The sequence below is a fragment of the Onychomys torridus genome, chromosome 6 (genome assembly GCF_903995425.1).
Source record: "Onychomys torridus chromosome 6, mOncTor1.1, whole genome shotgun sequence".
NCBI lineage: Eukaryota > Metazoa > Chordata > Mammalia > Rodentia > Cricetidae > Onychomys > Onychomys torridus.
In genome coordinates, this window is record NC_050448.1 from 29,719,816 (window position 1) to 29,742,935 (window position 23,120).

The 23,120-nt window shown below is 38.0% G+C and overlaps 1 protein-coding gene across 1 annotated transcript in view; it reads right to left on the reverse strand.

Moving 5' to 3' along the window:
• The window catches only part of Slc7a11 (solute carrier family 7 member 11), a 71,247-nt gene that overhangs the window by 27,087 nt on the left and 21,040 nt on the right, over positions 1 to 23,120 (reverse strand). Inside the window, exon 6 of the mRNA XM_036190540.1 lies at positions 17,190 to 17,234. Within this exon, the coding sequence (XP_036046433.1) occupies positions 17,190 to 17,234 (45 nt within the window). The remainder of the gene's footprint in view (positions 1 to 17,189; positions 17,235 to 23,120) is intronic.

Below are 23,120 nucleotides of genomic sequence, written 5' to 3' on the forward strand. Positions count from 1 at the left end.
CAGAAAGAAATATTCATCTCATCAAAGTGTTGTGTGGATCCCAAATTATAAAATCTCTCAGAACACCTGATCTGTGAGCAGGATAAAGCTACTCCTAGCCAAGATCATTTTTTAATAAAAATCAGGAACCTCCTGGATTCACACAGCAGTCACACACAAACAATGCTCCTTAAAACACAGACTCACTGGAAACCAATGCTGGACCAGAAGGGGTACAATGGTACACCATACCACTGCAAGGCTCCCGGTCAAAACAGTGCACAAATGGACAGACATCACAAATGCACTTGTCTGTGTTTAGTTGTTTTCTAATGTATAATTTAAATATACCAAGTACCCTGAAACCATTATGGGGAAAACAAGCTAGTGATGAAATAAGCCAATATCACCATAACCACTTTGTAAGAAAAGTAGCCAACATATAAGAAAGCCAGAAAAAGATGATTTCCGCATCTTTTCGGTAGATACATTCCTTTGAAAGAGAAGATGCCAAGAAGAAAAGTACGTATCATTCTTTTTAATGCAGAGTGGAATCTATGTAATTGCTTAGGAAATATGTTTGTTTACCAATGCGTGATAAAAGATTAATTCTCATGATTATAAACCCAAAGAGTTTGGATGCATTTATATATAATAAACTTAACTAATATTTAATCCTCAATGAGCAATGTTGGCAATTGCAAATATCACAAGCAATATTTCTTCATGTTACCACTGGTATTTCTGTTAATATTTTTTGGCATCTTGGCTTGTTAAAAGTATTCTGAAAATAGAAAATCATGTTTAAAATGCTGTATTAATATTTTCAGAGGGTTAAAACGGCCAAAAAGAAAAGAGAATTAATGTCATTCACAGCTATCTTCATTCATTAATTTTCTTTTCATTCGGGAGGACAAAAAGAAGCAAACTTAATAATTAAAAGCATGGCCCATAGAGAAAGAATGTATGGAGAAAGATATCTGTCACACAAATTATAAAGTTGGGGCATTATTATAAGAGATAATGCCTTCAAGATAACTTGAAAAGCCATGGGCGTTACATTTCAAAGCACATTCATATTACTTCCATATATAGGAAAAGCTGAACAGAAAATTCCTCCAAGCAAACATAAGTTTTATCCAATTTGTGTTTGTGTAAAGTAACAGAGTAATAATGTAAACAGCTTTTCTCTCCAGAATAAAAGGAGAGTTTTAATAATAAAATTATATAGTAATTGGCTGTTATGCCAACAGAAATGACCTGAAAATATCTTAGTAGAGAACATAAATTTTAATGTATATTATCATATCATGACAAGTGCCATAATTTATGAGCTTCATAAACTTAGGGATATTATCACTTTGTGTGTGTGTGTGTGTGTGTGTGTGTGTGTATGTGTGTGTACACACTAGATTTTCTCCAAAAATACTATGTGTGTGTGAAGGAGAAGTTTAAATGTTTTATAAGAAACAGGCTATGACCATAAAAACAATATACATAAATTAAAATGCTTATTATATTTAAATACAAATGCAAAAGTCCTGCAAGTTGGCATCTTAAACAAACAAACCAGAAGAAGTGATATGGGGAAAAGGCGAAATGGCTGCACCAGGAGGCCATGTCCGGGCCTAGAAGCACAGAGGAAGAACAGTAGGACCATCAACAGGAAGCAGTGATGCCGGTGCTGGAGGGAAGCAGTGTCTCTTCTTTAAAAGGCATCAGGCAACATAAGCAGTGACCTTTCAATGCTCACTGCACATTAAAAAGTAGACTCAACCTGTCGTTCAATCCTGAGGAAATAATTGGATCCATTGACATCTATGATCTAGCATTACTGTATTAAGGAAAAATTGAAATGTTTTCAACATTCAATAAGAAAAGGAGAAAAATACAGGTATGCCATCCACCACTAAAATGGTGTCCACTAAGCGAAGGATACGGAAATCAAATGGAATAGTGTGAGATGAAAAACCCAGGGCAGATCTATAGCCACCTAAGTACAAAAAGCTGAGTGTGGGGCACAGCAGGTCTGTGGGGTAAGGCTGGGAATGGTGCATTAATGAGGTAGACAACACCCTGGGAAAACACAACAAATACACAAGAAGAAAATAACAGAATGCCCAAGTTGTGAAGAGAAATGTATATGGATCTTTATCCCAAGTCGAACAATCCATATGAACACACACACACACACACACACACACACACACACACACACAGGGATAGGGAAACTGAGGACCAAAATTATCCAAGTGAGTATTATTTTGATTCAGTATGATTCACGGACTACTCATGGCTCTATATTTCTCTTTCCTAATTTGTTGGAATTTTCAAATTTGTCCACCTGTTATTATTAAAGAGAAAGAGTGCATACTGCCATATTGGAAATCCAATGAAAATCATTTTCATTGCTATTGAAAATGTTAATTGCACTCTTCTAGCAGAGTATAAAATATGTGGAAAACTGGTCATTATCTGATTAAATGGATTATTGGATTCCAACCACTTTTTTTTTTTTTTTTAGTCCCAGCTTCTTTAAAATGAGATAAATAGCATGTGCTCATTAGGAGAATTCAGAAACAAGAGTCAGGGTAATTTTGGTGTTTAAGTGTCTCTGATCAGAAGGGCAGAGTGGGCAGAGAGAGCTTAGAGTCCTGGAAATTCCACCCATCTGTCTCTATAGAAATGGCAATGACAACAGCTTTATTTGACACATGTTTAGAGAACAGGGAGTCTAGCTACCCTGCTTAGTCATAGCTTTGTATCATCAACTTGAAGGTTTAAAAAGCACCTAGATGCCCAGAGTGGAGCTTCCCCCCATGCTGATTCACAGCTCAGCCTGTGGTGTCCTATAAAGAGGAAAGCCTCATGACTCAGAGCATTGCATCCCTGAGTTCAGTGTATACTTGCTTTGCTTTCTCCCCACATTGTGGCTTAGTCATCTCTACCAGCCAAGAGGATTCTGCATGAGGAGTACCAAGTAAACAGACATTTACATGCATTCCAGACATGTTCAACCTTTCTTGTGAAGCCCTATGCAGTTCTAAAACAGCACCTCCGATCTTTGACCTCTGCTCACTGCCCAGCTCACTTCCTGCTGTTGTCATTTTCAGAAAGACAACAAAAGTTAACTGTGTCTTCTGTATCAATTTCTCTGTTGTTTCCCCCAGTACAAAATACAGAACGTGGAACTTTGATTCTTTGATGGTATCAGTAGCAGAAAAATTAAATATAGCCACTCAGCGATAGGAAGAATCTAAGAGTCGGTGTGCATGTGGAGATCCTGAAGAAAATAAAAGCAGGTATTCCTTTAGAGTATCCTGAAACTTCAGCATTTCTTCTTCATAATATTTCCTTTTATACTTATGCTCTCATGACCTTTGCTAAGTGACCTGGAATAGATTACTTACTAGTTGAGAAACTGCATCCGTTATCTGCTGGCTGAATAATTTTAGAAAGCTGCATTTTACTGTTTTTAAGAACAGTTTTATTAAATGCTGCACAGGACATGTCTAATGGTGACATTTCCCCACCAGCAAAATTTCAAGGCTAAAAAGCCACATTGTAGACTGTTGTGACTTATTTTCTCAAGCCAAATTTATTGTGGTTGAAACACAACCAACCAGGGGATATTTAATAAACTAAGGCATGTAGGACATGCCAACAGGAGATAATGCAAAGACATACAAAGGAAGATAAATAAAAACAGAACTATTAGTACAGGGTGATAATACAAAAAATCAAAGCACTTGCTCTTTGTTCCAGAGAGAATGGGGATAGATTGACAGAAGGATCAGAAGGTGAAAGGGCATCATGAACAACCAACAGAGCTGACACTTTGGAAAGGCAGGATCTGGGATACCTATAAAAGCCCAGTGATACATAGACATCTCAAGCCTTTAAAACCACTTCACTTACAGCATCATGCATCCTAACCTGCCACCTTCACTTTGTGTGAGAAGAGTACATCACTTAAGTTTCAACTCTTCACATATGAGTGCGTATTTGAATGTTGGGCTTCAAAATTAAACTCATAAACAGTTTTCCATATGGTACTGTGTGACCTCTACAAAAGGCAATAGTATTTGATTATAGCATTCATGACTGATGTATACCAAGGCTGAGAGCTGGTAGGCCTTTCCCATGGGTCGAACTATCTACTTCACCTCTATAAAGAAAGAGGGAAAGAGTGTAAAGGAAATAAAGAAAATACAGCATGTCAGCAAATAGCCAGTAAACTCCTAGAAATCCAAGTACAAAAATAGTCTATGATTTTGTAATATAGTAAAAGATTACAGATGCTTAACTGAAGAGGAGATAAATTCTGCCTCATGGAGAGTGGTGTTTCCAATGAGGGTGGCATTTACCTTAAGATAATTAGCAAATTGAACACCAAGTTAAGGCGAGAAAGAAAGAAAGAAAGAAAGAAAGAAAGAAAGAAAGAAAGAAAGAAAGAAAGAAAGGAGGGAGGGAGGGAGGGAGGGAGGGAGGGAGGGAGGGAGAGAGGGAGGGAGGGATGAAGGGAATGAGAGAGGGAGGGAGGGAGGAAGGGAGGGAGGGAGGGAAGAAGGAAGATCAGACAGTCTATCATTAAATAAGTGTCTACTGTAAGAATGATACTGTCAAACATATGAATTTATTATCCTAAGTTCCCACAACAATTGTATTTGGGGAGAATCAGAGCACACAAACAGCAGGTTAATACTTATAAAAAGCAAGATTGCAAATACTTATGAAAATTACGATGAAGGGCTCTCCTTCTCTTCTATTATGCTAACTGGTGCAAACAAATAACAAGATCCTAAAGGGGTTACTGAAAGCATCGTCAATGACACAGGAGCCTTCTACAAGGATCCTTTCCTGCTTGTATTTATCTTTTAAGAGATCCAATAAGGCACACAGAAAAATACTAACTAAAAATCTTCTGGACTTCCGAGGTTTACCAGGAACTGTCTCCTATGAGCATATATGATAAAGAAAATAACTAGAATCAGGGATTCCTCATCATGCAGCATTACTGACTTCCTCAGGAGTGGTTCTTTCTGGCCCACTCACAGATCATGAGCCCTCCCTCAGGTATCCTCACTGAGTTAGATTCCTGGATGTGGCCCTTGGATTAAGGTCTAATAGATTAGTTCATTTCCCCCATTCACTCTGCCTTCTGAAGCTAACTCTGGCCACTAAGGTAGGGTTTCTTCTATCTCACCTCTTGGTATGGTTCCCATGATGATTCACCCTCCTTTCCACATCCTGGGAACTCAACTTGGATCGTCTGAAATAGCAGCAATCACTCCTAACCACTAAGCAATCTTTTCAGTCCCAGGGTTTCATCCACATCACTAAATTGTGACACTTCTCTATTTCCAATAACACAAGCCATCAGCATGACTATTGATTTCTCTATAGTCACTCATCTAAAAGAAGAATTAGAATATCATAGAACCCAAAGCAAGTTAGACATGAGCATGGACACAGTGCTGATTGTCTTGTTGTCTAAGTAGGTGACCTTCTTTATCTTGGGGCAGAGATAGTGTGGTGATTATGTGGCTCTGCCAGTATTTCTGCTACATGCTGTGCCACTGTGTCTCATATAGCAATGGGACAAGTATAAAAGGCAATTAACTTCTCAGTGATGTTGTTTTATTATGATCAAATATGCAAAAGAAGGTTGAAGTGTGTCTCCATCACTGCAACTACATGTAAACTCTGGTGTCACAAAAAGAAAACCCACCGGATTTGCCATACAGTTAATATTTTTCAAGCACTAATTCCCATCCACCCCCAAAGGCTTTCCTGTCTGCTAGTCTCACTGGCTGTTAGATAAAGACCCAAAGCCTTATGATGGAAGCTTATGCTTACTGCAGCCTAACACCCACACTCTGACCCACACAGAGTATTACACATTATTCTCTGAAGTCAATCATTCTTCTACAGTCTTGTGCATGCCCAGTCACTGCCTCAGACACCTCCATTTCTCTGTTCTGCTTTTCACTTCCCCTTCTTCAGCAAAGTTACATCCTTAATCAGCATTAGTGCTCTTTATGGTGAAGAATCACTTCTGCCTTTTGTCCCCCAAAGATTAGCACTGTGTTAGAAAGACTCTGAGTTCTACAGCTAGAAAAACGTGGATTACCATCCTAAGCTTCTCACTGGCCAACTGCCTGGCCATAAGAATGTATTCCACTCCTTTGCGCTTCAGCTCTTTTCTTTGCACAGGACATATATCTGGCTATGAAAATAATTATCCGAGTTACTAACCCCTGTGACCCATCTGTGAGCCAGATTAAAATACTGCTTATATATTTAATAAAGAATTATTTTTAAGATAGGTGTGGTAGCACACACCTATTATCCCTAACTTGGAAGACGGAGGCAGGAGTATTGCCCTGAATTCAAGGCCAACCTGGGCTACCAAAGGAATGCAAGGCCATCATGAATGATGAAAATGAGACCTGTCTAAAAAACATACATATACAAAACAAGATTTTATATCTTGAAATTATATAAAAATTCATAAAACTTAAGCTTGCATTCTCATGCACTGTACTAACTAGCTTCTCTACTAGAAAAAAGTAAGAATAAAATGTTCAAAATACATGGTATAAGCCACTCAGACCAGGGCCTTGTTTCACAGATTTCATAAAAGTTTTTTGATAAGCTAGTCTATCTAAAAATAGGGAACTCTAGTCAGACTACAAGCAGTCCACCCATTCTATCAGCATCATCAATGAAATGTGTGACGACAGCCATCCAGGTATGAGCATGCTAACATGTATTACAAAAGGGAAAAAAAGTCTTCTAAGGAATCCCTTCTGTCTCAGATGAGTGAGCCTGGTGTCGCTCTCCCCTCAGCCTTCCAACTACTAATAAGTAGGTGATTTGCTGATGGTGCAGACAACATGCCAAGCTGATTATTAGGTCACATGAGCAGAAAAGGCACCCCCTGTTCATGAAACAATTATGTTAATCCTTTAATTTTTTCAGGGCTTATGCTTACAAAATATTCTAATCCTCCAAGAATATAGGTTTGGGTTACAGCTGGTGTTTGAATATTACTTGTTGAGCTCATTAGCATTTTTGAATTTCCCACATTCATCCCTACAACCCTGAGAAGAGCAAAATAAAGGATTATTACTTCCATATTACAGTGGCAAACAAAGGGTCCCTAAGCCAAGTGAGGTGTGTATGAGGTCAAATGGCCGCTCAAGGCCAGACAGGGCTTGAATTTTGATTTTCTGAACCAGCACTATTTGCAATGACTCTATAAACAAACACAGTTCATAATAATGAAGGAATTCCTCTTCCTCACCAGGAAGTCTTAACTTCCTTGGGTTTCCTTCAAATTTACCCTGGGATTAGGTCGTTTCTTTTCCTGAGTGGAATGATGTTTGAATGACCAGAAAAAATTATCAAAAGAGTTTGAGGCATGATGTGTGTGGACATAATGACTCTTATGTCATGACCTAGAGACATAATGACATACCTTGCATCTACCCATAAAGAATCACATGAAAGTTTATTTCTAGTCTAGTGGGAATCTTAAGCAGAAGTGGGGCAGTGTGATTGCTTAAGCAGCAATAGACGGTAGACTGGAGTTTACAGTTCTAAGGAGGTTTTCATTGACTACAACCCAGACTGTAAAACTTACTTATGAGCCACATTTTGGGGATGGTTGTTTGACTTTCAAATGCAGGCATAGCAAAGAGTGAAGGTAGATTATCTGCATAAATGAGAATATGGATGGGTGTGTGTGTGTGTGTGAACATGTGACCTTAAAATTGGGAGACAAGCTAATGGCTGACTTGATACTTCTAAATATGGAGGGAATAGCTATGTAGATGAGTAGATAGAAACTTGAGTAGATGCTTGAATGTCACCAGAGCATGAGTGTCTATATTCCAGAAACTCTGACTCTAGAACCCCAAGTGTGAGATATATTGTTCCTCACTTGAATAATATCTACTGCATCAAGACATCAACAACCACCCTGCTTCTATCATTCAAACAATAATTTATCCAAACTAGAAATGGTTATAAATTAGAAAATTGCTGGTCAACATGCACACGGAAAACAAAAAGGCATGGGTGTGGTGTCACAGGCCTTTCCTCCCAGCACTCTGGAAATAGTCCGGTGGATCTCTGTGAGTTCATGGCCATCCCAATATATATATAATGAGTTCCACACTAGCAGAGGTACATAGTGAGACACCCCCTAACTCTAATCATAATAAATATTATTAAGGTAGACTGATTCAAAGACACAATAATCAGTTCCTCATTTTGTCACTTGTGACTTGCTGCTGTTTAAGATAGAACAGATTCATGCTTAGGTTTCTAAACTAAGTCAGAAACTCTCCAGCTTCCCCTTTCCAAGACTCTGAATTCTATAGCTCTATCCACTCTACCAGTCATATGTCTTATTTCTTTCTCTAAAAGAAACAGAAATTGGGTGAAAGTAAATTAACCACTGTTATTGATCCCAAACATGATTTTTTTTCTGTTCTGATGTCAAATATAAACTTCAATGAGATTAAAAATAGAACTCAGAAATGACTGAACTGAAAGAGTAAGAACATTCAAAAGCATTCCCCTTCAAAAACCTGCCCTTTGATGTGGTTGGAATCCAAAAAGAAAAAAGAAAAAGTACTGTGCCTTCTACAAAGCACTTGAAGGATTAATATCTGTCTTCTTTGATTACCCCATGATAAAATATGATAATATAATCCCATAATTTCTGCATCACTTATTTGATACTTCAGCCTTATATGAACAAAGGGTCTCAGAGCCAAATGTAATTTTTATGCATATGTGAAGCTGAGAAATGCAAGAATTTTGACCCCAAGGTACCTCAACCCCGTGTTCCATTGGGGGAAATTTTCAGACTGAGCAACAGCAAGGAAGAACAACCTGGTGACCTTGACAAAGATACAACCATCTCCTTCTGCTATGTGGTCACATGCTATGGTCACATGCTATGGTCACATGCTATGGTCACATGCTGTGGTCACATGCTGGCCTCCGTCTGTTTCAGTTACCCCAATGATGTCATTACATTTCTATTGTGAAACACCTCATAACTGGAGCTACCAAACTTTGTATTTATTCATAAAAAAGCACAACATGGACACATTTTAATTTAGGTGTTAGTTATTTCGAAACTGAAGAGCAGCAGTGTCCTGATTTAAGATACATCTAATGATGCATGTTGACATTAATAGAGAAAAAAAGTTTTGTTTTGCCAAAGGGAAGACCTTTGTGGACTTGGATTTAAATTAAGTTTTGCAATTTGTATTACTTTTCAATCCCATTACAATTTAAATTTTTCATGTATTTCTTACTTATGAGGACTGTAATATTAGGATAATTACCATCCATTTAAAAGTAGTAAACAGGTTCAAAAGCAATTTGCCTCATCATGGGGGTGAATCCTTAAAATCCTCTATTCAGAAACTTCATTGTTGAAGAGATTCACTTGGCAAATATGTTTGTAAATTACATTGATTTACTAACATAAGTTTTTCTATCAATTTATTTAAAAGAAATTAATTGTCTATAAAAACAGTTTATATAACCAAAGAACATCAAACATGACTATATATAATAAAAATTTAAATATATTCTAGGATTATAAAATTACAATATTTTGTAAGAAACAATTTCATAAACGTTAGCATAATACACATGAAAAAATGCTGTTATTTGCTAATGATTTGAAATCTTCTAATTGAGCCCATGTAAAGGAAGATTAAGCTCATATAAGGCTGAATCCTAAAAATGCCAAAATGAAAGATAAAAAGAATTCCAAGCCCAGCTTCATTCTATTCTCATGCAACTTTGCTACAAAACATTAAGGCAAATTGTGGTTTTTCTGCTTGCTTATTTTATTTCACTATCTTTAATCAGATTATTGGTTTATATACCTTGTACTTATAGGTAATATAAAACACTAAAATAAGAAATAAAAGAGTTGGTAAGAAGTTAAATGCCTATTTTAAAAATTTCAGAGTGTAACAGCTGAACCAAATACAAACATCAAGATTGTTTTGGGGACCACTGTGGGCCAGTCAGGGGGATTATACTACCTCACTGATCTCACAGTACTTTTCCCAAAGCAAGTTCCTCTTCTAGGTTATCACTGGCACACGGAGTGATGACTTTGAGGTACCAATTAATATAAACTGGGAACAGGAGAGATATTAATTAAACGTGACACTCTGATTATTTAAACCTTCTATCTAAGTTGATCATTCAGAGCACGGTGATGGCTTGTTCTTCAAAAATGATGGATGGCATCAAGCTTTAGTGACTCCCTCTATATCTGTGGTTTCCAACACTCCAGAGCAGAAGGGACAAATGATGTGAGAAGAACATGAGAACAAGTCTAATAGACAGGCTGACTAATCTCAGACCCCCAAGGTCAAACCAAAGCAATCCATTTCTTAGCTTTCATCAACACAAGACATGATTTATCAATCGATGAACAGGATTTCAAACATTATACATCTAAATGATATGTTCTTTGTACTGTGTAAGGTTTTGAACAATGATAGATTGTGTGATATATTCCCTACAAAAGTAATGTCATGAGGCAAAAATCATTATATTTCCCAAAACACATTAAAAAAAAAACCTGAATATGTCATCTGTCATTATTATGCCACATGCCATTTGGGGAGATTATATTTCCAAACTAGATTCCTTGGAATTCTATGCCCTTCATAGTTCAAACCTTACACATTAATGTCCCTGAAAATAGTACTCTTATGCTACTGCATTTATTTGTGAGGTTGGTCAATGAGTTATAGATAATTATTAAACAATATAGTGAAACCGTTATTTCTTGTGCGGTTATAAAATTTAAAGGAGTTTGAGAGATGCCTCAGTGGGTATAGTGCCTGCCCCACAAGCCTGAGAGGCTGAGTTCAGGTCCCCAGCATCTGTGTAAAATTCAGGCATGGTGGTGCCTATAATCCCAGTGCTGACAAGGTAGAGACAAACAGATGCCTGAAGCTCACCAGCCAGTCAGTCTAGTGAGACAGTGAGCTCCAGGATCAGAGAGAGACCCTGTCTCGGAAAAATAAGGTTGAAAGGGATTAGAAAAGACACCCAACAGGGACCTCTGGTATCTATATGCACGCATACATACATGTGCATACACACCAGTGTTAATATTTATAGAGGAGGAAGTACTATTAAAAAGAAAAAAGGCCACAAGAAAATTTCTTAGCTGTAACATCATGTAAATGCAAGCATAGATATTATTGCCAAGCTGTTCTCTCTCTTGTTACAGCACCTAACAACTGTTTTATGAGGCATGCCTAAGATAGCTCAGAAATGAGTTCATAGTGTCATGTTAGGTAGACTGGGAGATGTCTCACAATGAGATTCCTTGAGAAGAGTAGTCAGTGGATGTGAGGAAACCTCACTCCTCATCCTACCTCTCTACAATCGCATTGCTATTTTCACTGACTTAAATTAATTATCACCCTCTCTCCATTAGTTTGGGGGAGATCTGATTGCGCACATGGAGGAGGTAGTAAAAGGGTTATACCCTTGGCTGATGATTCATTGCACCAGCTGCCAGCAAGTTACATGTCTCGGCACACCTGGACACATGCACTGGTGACTGATTAGGAAACACATTTATCTTGGCTCATCCAAAGGAGACGCAACCATAGTTACTCTCCCTTGTAATAAAAGGCATTCTGGAACCTGTGTCCACCTACCAAATAATACAAAGTACACTTTTGGACCAGATCCACATAATTGTGCCATCTGTTCCTGATACTTAGCTCTAAATATTTCCCAAATCTGTCTTGTGTTCTAAAAATAAAATACAGTTTGAAAAGACCTAAGCTAACTGTTAAACTGGTCACAAGATGTCATTTTAAAACCTAACACTAATGAAAATGATCAAATCTCTGCGTTTCTTTGGTTGATAAATACAGAACATGCCCTAAACCTTCACTGTGTACTTAGGAAATTTTGTGGATTTATCATGCTTTAATATAGAGAAAATGAATATATTAGTTAAGTTTTTCAGAGTCTTCTAAATGAGAACCAACTTAACTAAGGATGCTGTGTGAAAGAAAAAAAAGGAATCAAAGCTTTTGTTCTTCAACTGTCTCATTGTAATGTCTTTAAAATTCTCAAGACTCTTAACATGTACTGAGAAATTCCATACATTAAGACCTTAAAATATATTATTCTATATGCTATATTAGGGACTAGAGAGATTTCATAGCAGTTATGAGAATGTTGGGTTACATCTAATTCAGTTGTTGGCCAAAGGGTCACATGGGAATCTCCAAACAAACCAGGCTATGGTCAAGATAAAGCTTGCTCTCCACACTGACAGCAAGGCCCATTGTTGAAGACAACATATACACAACTCATTGAACATGGCAATGTTTAGCCGGTGCCTGCTAAACCTACATTCACCCCTACATTTCAGTGTCCTTAGAACAGGAAGGTACTCTGCACACTGTCAAAACCACCAGAGAAGCAAAACCACCAAGCTAGTCACAAACACTTTATCTAGAGTGGTGTCTTGTCTGCAAGATACATGAGGGCAATCGTGGCACAAAGCTTATGGGAGTAACCAACAACTGATTTAACTAAAGGACCCACTCCACAAGATGGAACCCACACCCAACTGCTTGGGTGACCAAGAACCTGAGACTGATAAAATGATGTATAGTGATATTCTGCTAAACTCATAGATCAGTGCCTTGCTCAGCCATCATCAGAGAAGCTTCCTCCTGCAACACATGGGAACACAGAGACCCACAGCCAGACACGGCACATGAAGTGAGAGACCTTGGAACACTCAGCCTTAGATGAGATGTCTCCATCAAATCCCTTCTCTCAGAACTCAGGAACCCCATGGAAGAGGAGATGGGAAGCCAGAGGGATGGAGGACACCAAGAAAGCAAGGCCCTCTAGATCAACATGATCAAAGCTCATATGAACTCACAGAGACTGAAGCAATATGCATAGGGCCTGCACAGGTCTGCACCAGGTCCTCTGTGTATGTATTATGGTTTCCAGTTTAGTGTTTCAATGGAATTCCTGAGTGTGAGAATGAGTGGGTCTCTGGCTCTTATGCCTTCTCTTTTCCTTCTGTTGGTTCATCTTATCCAATTTTGATGAGACAGTTTTTTGTTTTATCGTATTCTATTTTATTTTGTTATATTTAAAACATTAACTAATGAATGAGTCAATGAATGAATAAATGAATGAAAACTAGCCACCAAGGTAAAAGTTAACAACTGAACTGGTGTTTATACCTGCTGAGAGAGGGAACATCAATTTTCTCCAATAGAGTGACACTGGGTCTACCAACCACTCTAGGACAGGCCTCATGTTCAAGAGCAGTTGATTGGGTGCCACTGGTTGTGTGTGTGTGTGTGTGTGTGTGTGTGTGTGTGTGTGTGTGTGCTTTTATTTGGTTACAATTTCGGGGGAGAGCTGGGAGATTGGTTTTATTCTGTTTTCTTCATTTTGTTGTTATATTGAGTTTTTGTTTCTTTTTGAGAAAGAACTTAAAGTTAGGTGAGTAGAGAGGGGGAGGATATGAAAGGATTTGGAGAAGGGAAAGAATATAGTCAAAATACATTTGAATTTAAAAATTATTCTAAATAATAAAAAATATAATTTAAAAAGCATGCTTTTCTAAATGATCCAATTTTTATTTCTAGCACCCACGTCCAGAGGCTCACAAGTGACATGACTCAAGGAGATCTAACACTTTGGTCTCTGCAGACACCTGCACTCCTGTGCACATTTAGACATACACATACACACACACACACACACACACACACACACACACAGTTTAAAGTAATAAAATAAAATCTTAAAAATTAGATATTGAATTAAAAGTGTTGTACATAAGTTTAGCAATGAATGTATCATCATCAGAATCAACACTTCCAGAAACTGAATGCATTTGAACCAATATTTTAAAATTCTAGTGTTCCTTGGGATTATGTGGAGCTTTATAATTGGAACTCCAGTAATTCGTGTCCCTTAAAATCTTATTTTATTCTAATACATACCAAGTAGTAATATTCTAAGACTGATTTATAGTTCCTTTTAAAGATTTGTTTTGAGTATGTGTATGTGTGTATATCTGTGCATGTACACCACTTGTGTGTAGGTGCTGAAAGAACTGAAGTCATTTGGAGTTACAGGTGGTTGTGAGCTGCCTGATGTGGGTGTTGGGAAGCTCATTCATATCCCCTGGAAGAGCAACAAGTGATCACAATTGCTGAGCCATCTCTCAGGTCCAAGTCAGTTTTTAATTATTATAAAAGCTGTATTTTATTTTTTCCATTATAAAGTAGACTTACTTCCTCTAAATATAAAACCTTAATGAGTTCTATGTACAAAAATAAGACTAATGAAACAAATATTCAACTCCAGCCCTGAAAATTGCAGGGACTGGATTCAATATAATATAGTAATTTTTCATACTCCTTTCAAAAATGACTGAGAAAAGACAATTGCTTGGAATGTCAAAACCTAGAAAACACTGTTAAATGAGTAACAGTTTGCCTTGCTCTAAAATAAGAATCCAACAATAAAGGCAGCAACAATGAATCATGTGGAGATTAAAAAATAACTCTTGTTAATTTAAATATATGTACTAACTCTTCAGCACACCCAGTAAGACATATACTATTATTATTTTTACTTTTCAGATTTACTTTAATCTTTGAAGGCTATGTGCATGTGCTCATTTCTGTGTGGTGGCATATGTACATGGATACAAGTATCTACAAAGGCCAAAGGCCCAGGACTCCTTGGAGTTGTAGTTAGAGACAGTTGTGAGTGCCTGCTGTGGGTGCTGGGAACTGAACTCCAGTCCTCTGCAAAGGACGGCACACACTTGTAACTGCTGAGCCGTCTTTCCAGCCCCCATGTTTATTTTTTTCTTTTTAGACAAGAAAATTTTCTTTTCAGTAAAAGAATTCACTGAATGGATCCATCACTATCACCTTTCTTTAGTGTTTGTAAACACTGAAGCATTGGCTTAATCCATGTCAGAAACTAAGAGATGCAATACAGCTAAGGAAGAGACTCCTTCACCCAAGACCCACTCCAGGGCCGTGCATCAGAAATGCGTAACAGTAGTATGAAGACAACATATACATACACACACAATGGCAACAGGTACCTAGCAAACACGTCTGTCTAAATTGTTAAGTAACTCAATCTGGAACATGAATTGCTCCTATAACACTGATACTGTGATCTAGAACATGTCCATAAACTGTAACTTGCTATTTTTCATAATAAATATTTGTCTTACATTAGATTTAGCAGTTGGTCCCTTTAAAAATGTTTTAGCTTTAAATGCCATACTAAGCCCTAGTTATTTGTTTCACATAATCAGATTTCAATAAATACTTTACATAAAACCTAGTATGAACTGTCCTTTCTCTGCATCACCACATACACAGCAATGAGTCTACAAAACTAAAAAGACAGGCATACCTATTTACAACTATAATCAGTGTGCTTACAGTCACTAGGTAGCTTGCTTATCATTTCCAAGAAATATAAGAATTGGTTCCTAGTAAATATTTTCTCTGCATTTAATTTCAGTGGCAAATATGAAAATGTTCTTATAAATTGACCATATATCTTAATGAATTGGCCTTCTTCATGATGAGATTACATATTGATTTACATAGCAGTTGAATCCGATACTATAAGGCATCATGTTAACTTCCATTGTTGGCTTGTATGCTCTAAACCCTGATATCTCTGATACTTGGCCAAAATGCAATTAGCTAACCATCTCCCAAGATATCCAGGGCCATAATTTGATAGTTCATCTTACCTTGAACTGTCATCCCCTTAGGCAAAGTCTCTGATTCCAACCAATTTCACAATGGGATACTTTTTTAACTCCATACTTTGGCTTTTCTTCCAACAGACCAAAGTGCTCTAGTTCTCTCTCTCTCTCTCTCTCTCTCTCTCTCTCTCTCTCTCTCTCTCTCTCTCTCTCTCCCTCTCCCTCCCTCCCTCCCTCCCTCCTCTCTCTCTGTCTTCCTTCCTCCTTCCCTCTCTCTTTCTCTCTCTGTATCTGTCTCATGTATCTCCCTGCACCTACTTACTTGTCTGTATCTCTCTCTGTATTACTCTGTCTCCCTCCCTCTTTCTCACGTTCTCTCTCTGTGTATATCTCTCCCTTTCTGTCTCTCTCTGTCTTCCTCCACCCCTTGTGTGTGTGTGTGTGTGTGTGTGTGTGTGTGTGTGTGTGTGTATCTGTTTACCTGGGGACCCTTGCTTACATGAGACTCTTGATGAACAACATGCCCTAGGGTAAAGTTAAAAGTTAAAGACATCTCATTTTCTCTTTGCTAGCTAACACTCCGCTGTGGTGTCAGTCACACTCTTACACTTCTGTTTCCACACTTTCATTCATGGAAAACACAATGAAACACTTGAAGATAAGCCTCATTCATCCTGAAAGAGGCACTGAACACAATGGTTAGGAGATAGCCTATGCTGAATAAAAACTAGATGAGTTAAATATCATTATATTTTATATTTCTTAAATTTTCCTTCTTTAATTCAAAGGCACTTAATTTTTTCTATACAAAGTCAAATGTTTATTCACAAATCATGAAAATAATTTTGCAGCATATTTTGACATGTTTAATTAACATCAAATCATCTATCAATTTTTTTAAGGAAGAAAACGTTAAAAAAAAAATCACTGAGCTCCAAAATTTACATGTTCCTATAACATCTTTCAGTTACTTCACAAAGTTTCCATTCATTATAGTATTCTCTCTAATTGCATAGATTATTTTTTAAGGTAAATGTAGACACAATCAACTTTTTTAGTTCAAAATAAACATATAGAGAGTCCATGTTAGGTTATATGTGTATGTTTATGTAAAATAGGTTATATAAAAGATACCTTTATTCTTTTGTGCTTTCATATTATAAGACAATTTAATATTGAATATGGTATGTGATTATATGTAACATATTTAATATGTATTAATACTAATACATAATATACATTTGTGGGGAGGGGTAATTTATTATGAAAAATTTGGTTAGTTTATTTAACAGAACAATGATATCAACAACAGTGAAATTAACACTGGGTTTCCTCTTCAAGCCTATTATTCAGTTAGAAAATTCAAATTTTATTTCTAACAAAAACAGTAAATTAGGTCACTTACTTTTCAGGATTTTCTACTTCTTCAGTAATAAAGTTGAGGTAAAACCTGTATTATTAGTAAACAAATAACTATTAGTACATTTTGCCACCACAATCCAAAGTTTCACATGCTAAACTTTTTTAAATCAGACTGAGAATCACGAACATGACAGAAAACTGTATGCAGGAAGTTGTAAATGGGAAACCAGTCAGAACTCCCACAGGACATTTTCTGCTAAATCATAGTGGATGCATTAAAACAGGATGGTAATGAGAGTGCAACCCCGTAATCTGCACGGCGGCGAGCTCACAGTTTACAGGATGGCTCAGAACAGCAGGATGCCACAGCAGGAAAGGGCACAGGAGCTAGACGGGCAGAGCCAGCCCTGAGCTAAAGCTGTGAAAGCATTTCCAGAGGAAATTCCTCCCGACCTGAACCTTCAAGAACACACAACATTTACTCTACTGAGGTGTCATGAGGCCATTCCAGGCTGAGGTTGGAACAAAGCCCAGAAGTGTGCCACAATGGTTATGCATAGAAAAAGGAGGGATGCTATAGTATTCAGCCATATGTAAGTATAAGGTGGCCTGTGCTTCCTGTAAATCTAAATTTAGAGCTCGAAACAAGAGGATCCAAATTATGTGAGGGCAGCCTTGTAAAAAGTGTTATTGACTTCGTACACAGAACCCAGTGTCTGAGCAGGGACCGAAACTTATAGAAATGATAGTTTATTACATGTCTCAAATTTTCTGAAGGAGAAAAATTCAAATGTTCTAGCACAGAACATTAAAATCTATACTTTGTTATGGAAGTGTTCATTACCTTGACTTAATGATTTCATGTTCTATTCATAAACCACAACCTAATTTCTTTGTACCTCAGAAATGCATACTATTTGCCGCTTTATAGTTTTAAACTAAAATAAAATGACTAAACCTTCCATTTACACTTCTTCCTTTAGAGTCATTGCCCGTGTTTACCCTATGCAACCTGATTCACAAGCTGATGGAGGGAGGGAGGTCTTGGATATATCCAGGTAGTTTATTGTAGGCACATTGTTACTTACTACAGTGTCCATCAAGAACAAAGCAAGGAATTTCGACCATTTTCCAGGTCCATAACACTTTTTAGAGAATTACATGTAAAAGAAGCATTTTAGACACAAAATATTTCACTTTCAATGCCAATGGAATCTCCAATTCTTACCCTAATGTCAGGGTCCAAGAAATTCTGATTGCTCTCTTCACAATGAGTTTCTACCAAGTCCACACAGACATGGCTAATGCTTTCCATCCTTGATTTCATTTTCCAACTAAAAGGGACTGCTGGAGGCCCTTTAAGCCCTACTAACTTATTCCTAAGCCTCCTCAAAGTACAGCGGAAGGAAATTAGGAATCCTCATGAGAACAGATGAGCATAACAATAAGAACTTGCTATATCTTCTTTCTATAAGCTCGGGGAACTCTCACAGAATGAAAGCCAAGCATTCTATGGTTATCTTATTATTCCTTGGTGCGAAAATAGCCTCTTGCATGTCACAGGGGATCACAAGTCTGAAAACCAAGTTCTCTTCTCTTAAAAAAACAAATATCCAGAATATTAGCCCATTGCCTGCCACATGTTTAAAGCATCTCACAGCCTGCAAGAAAGGAGAGGGAGCTGGTCTTGCCTCACCTTCATGATAGTCCTATCTGAATTCACTAGTCAGTTAATGTTCAAGAGCAAAATGGCTACAGCTTTAATGACCAAGTTATAAATCAATATTAGAAATGCATTGACTGAGAAAACAGTAGCAATAAGGGTGATATAAAAAGTATATATACATACACATATAAAACTAACAATATGTTTTAACAACTAGAAAGTTAAACTTCTAAAAACAACAGCTGTTGTTGCCCTAGGAGAGTGCACACATAGCAGGATGCATATCATGTTGTTATTATAGGAAAAGCAACAGTCAGTGCAACCCTTGCTATGTGCATGCTCCATTTTTTGCCGTATAATGCAAGACTGGCTCAAAGAATTCTAAGTGTGGACGATAAATGAGCCTCTATTCCTGCATTGAGTGTACCAGACATAGTGCTGTGGAATGTGCTATTTGAGACAGATTTGACGTGTTGGTTATAAGCCTGAGGCAACAGGAAGTATGGGGAACAAATAAAAATAAATAAGCAAAATATAAATAACAGCCCAAACGGAATAAATCACATGAATTAAGGAATAGTGCCAGATTTTGCATGTCAGAGATAGTCAGTTGCTTCTTAACAGTTTGTGAACTGGCCTTTTCCAATAACCTTGAGGCAAGGAGGGGACTGCTTGTAAAAAAGACTATGACTTCAGATATTTTTCCTGCAGTTTGGAGGGAAGAGGAGGACAGCAGATCATTTCAGTGAAAAAATCCATACTCAGTGGGAAATATACCTTGACACTTGTCTGGTCTCAGTACGGGATGAAAGCTACAGTGGTCTCTTTTCCCTGGTTTACTTCTCAAGGTCCCTAGAGAATACTTATAAGGTCTGTTGTCTCAGATTTTCTATGACTGTGCATAAAAAGCAATAGTTGCCCCTACATTGTAGCAACCAACCTGTACATGACTTTTAAAGGAAGCAGATTCTTGAGGTGAGATTTGACACAAAGGCATACAATAATCTTGGCTGATGTTTCAGGGAGACTAAATCCATTGAGGATTCGATTAAAGAGGGCAACAAAAGACACTGAAAACCAATTCTCTATCACACAGTGAAAAGAAAGAGAAAAAAAAATATCACCACGCTGTGCTTAGCTTTAGACCAGATACAGGATTGAAATTGGTTGACTTCCCCAAGGCCACAGGCAGACTGGCAGATGTATTTCTCTGAATACGGACATTGGCAATAATATGAAAGTTGTTCTGACCTGACTCCGTGACCTGACTCAGTTAATGATTTATTTTCCCCTAATCACGTTTCAGTGAAGGAGTTTTCATCATTCTGGATAGGTTCTGTGCTCCTCAGAGCCAAAACTTTACTCCATTCAGGATCCCCAAGGGTTGGTGGTGTCATTTTCCTATTCCGTCTAACGGCTGGAGGTGACCACTCTGAGAATAACATAACCAAGGACAACAGAGGGCTAGCATGCTGCCAGTCCAAACAGGTAGCAAGCAGCCTGGCTTGCAACTCCTGACCACCACTGCTTTGTTTCGGTCTTCTGACGATGTCTTTATGTTAGGTTTGTTTCTCCCTTTTTCTTTCTTCCCTTAGTCAAATACTGTTCTACAGCAATGCAGAGAGTGGTGGCCATTCACAGTCCCAATGTATAAGTGCACAAGCCAATTTTGCAATCATACGGTAAAAGATGGCACCTTCAGATAGCAAAGGTTGTTCTTACAATGCTCCAGTCTTGGAGACCATTTCAAACCCCACCTTAATCCATTTACATGGAAATAATACATGTATCTCCAGAGTGCCAAACCCACACACTCTCTCTTCTAGTTCTGCTTCTCTTTTCTCAGACAGAAGGCCATAGATTAATAGCCAGGTCATTCCCCCTCTTCACAAAGCAGCATTAAGCCAGCATAACAACCCATAAAGCTAAATAGCTCCCCATTATCCCCTAGCTAAGCCATTTGGATCAGATAACCTCTCATTTACAATCCTAGACTTACTTTCCAATATTGTGACTGAATCTTCAAGAACACACACAAAAAATTGATGGTTCCTGGCTTTTCAAACTAGCCTAGAGACACAAAGATTGGGCAGGGAGGGTGGGGGGGTATAAGTCAAGTTTTCTGTAAACCTTCATTATAGGTGAGAGCAAGTGGCACTTTGGACTCAGCATCAGGAAAATACAACATTAATAAGATAAGTCAAGATGAAAAGAGTCTTTTTCCACGGAAAAATCCACTGCCCCCCAAAAACCTCAGAAGTGGAGAAAATTGGCTCTACATGAAGCAGGTGACCTGAATATTCAGTGCCGGGTGGTATCGGAGCGAGGGTAGAAACGTTTTTCTATTCCGTGGGAACAGATGCATGGTGCTCACAGGCAAAAGAAAGTCCATTCAACAGAATTAATCAAATCTGCCTTGTGAAGATCACCACATTCCACATTCTTGACAGAGTACAACAGGCTCCCAGCACCCAGCTGGAGCTCAAAGCTCTGGCTCCCCTCCCTTGCTTTGCTCTGGGGCTCCCAGGGACCCTCACTGTAGCTTGGCTGCTGCCCCAGGGCATGGAGCCCTGATCCAGGCTCACAAGAGAGAAGAGTTGATTCGGCTTCTAACACTGTGATCACACTCAGTCCTTTTCTCTGCTTAGCACCACGTTGTGCTTTGAACAAACGCGAAAAGGCTTCAAAACCATTGAGATTCAAAACTAAAGCATGCACACAATGACTGCAAAAATCTTCTCTGGGTATACAAATATTTTACACTGATCTTCTTATGCTATAACCTAACAACCTTCAAACATATTTCACTTCAAAGCTATGCTAAACCCATGTAGCCATGCTCTGCTGATTCTCTTCTAATGCCATATTTTCACAATTTGTGAGATTAATAGGGTGCATATTCTATTTATTTTGGAATGCATTTGGATGTTCCCTGGAAGGTAAGATCCAAAAAACATAAAATAAAAGGAGGAAGAAAGAAGAAAAAATTGTATTCCTGTTATACACATATTTACATAACTTTTGCAACAGCGGAGTTTCTTGGTAGTGTTTTAGGCTTACAGAGTGTTACCACAGCTTTAACTACTGGTTTTATAAATATGGAAAAAGAACTACTACAATTATCTACCCCAAAACAATGAAAATTAATCTTCCTGCAATGATTCTAGTTTTGATTTTGTTGTACCTAGTGGGCTTTCTTGAAATAGTCATTTCAACTAAAACTTAGAAGGTCAATAAAGTTTAGTTACAGGAAGTGCCTCACTGATATTTGATGACTGTGACTCACGCTCCTCTACAAAATACTGCTGTGGCAGGGCAGCAGGAATCACAGGCACACAAGAATGAAGGAAATAAATGAATCCATGGCATGGTGGTGCCAGTCATATTTGCTACCTGTTTGTGTTTTCAGCTATTATGGGCTGGAGAGATGGCTCAGCCGTTAAAGGCTAGGCTCACAAGCAAAAATATTGGAAATGTTTTAATGAAATGTGTAAAGGCCCTTGAATACGATGCTTACTATTCAACCAGTTGACTTTTATTAATGTGATTTCCCCTTTCCTGTCTTTATCATTTTGATCTCCTGAGACAATCTCATTTCTACATCTGAATTGTTTCTTCCTCATGAGAGGATAGACAAGAAAAATTCATTAACCACTATTTATAAATATCCTTGGTATTCTGGTACAAAGGCCTTTTGACAGGGCAGGTACTAACCCCAAATACTCCATGGCACTATTTCGTCCTCACTGACAAATGATTAGCTGTATACTGGCTGTTAAACCCCCACCATCTGTTTGTTTGTTCGTTTTTTATGCCGCAGGGTTAAATCTAATAGCAACCCTGACTGTCTGGGGGCTCAGAAATGATGTCATAAGATAAAGGCTCTGACACACTGAAGGAAATTGGAAGGATCTCTGAAAAAGGAGCTCTTTCTACTATCCTCCCACCTTCCCTTCACATTCTCTTTTTTCCCTCCCGGGATGAGCTGCAGAAGCTAGAATCTGTGTTCCCTAAATGCTCACAGAAACCAGAACCTGTCTCCTGCAAAGCCAACTGTGAAACCTAAAGTATGTGTCTCACACCTGCTCCAGCCTTTCTGTGCACAGTAGCTGGGCAGTTCTTCACTCTACCTTGTCTCATACAGCAGTGTTCAGAGTCTTGGTTGAGAGAGGCTCTATCCTATCCCAGGAGGAAGAAATGCTACACAGAGAAGTCAAGGAGAATCTAAACAGCACACATCACTTAGTTTCCCTCCAGGTTATTAGCATTGCTTTATATCCTTTGGCTAGAAAAAAAATATTTTTCCTG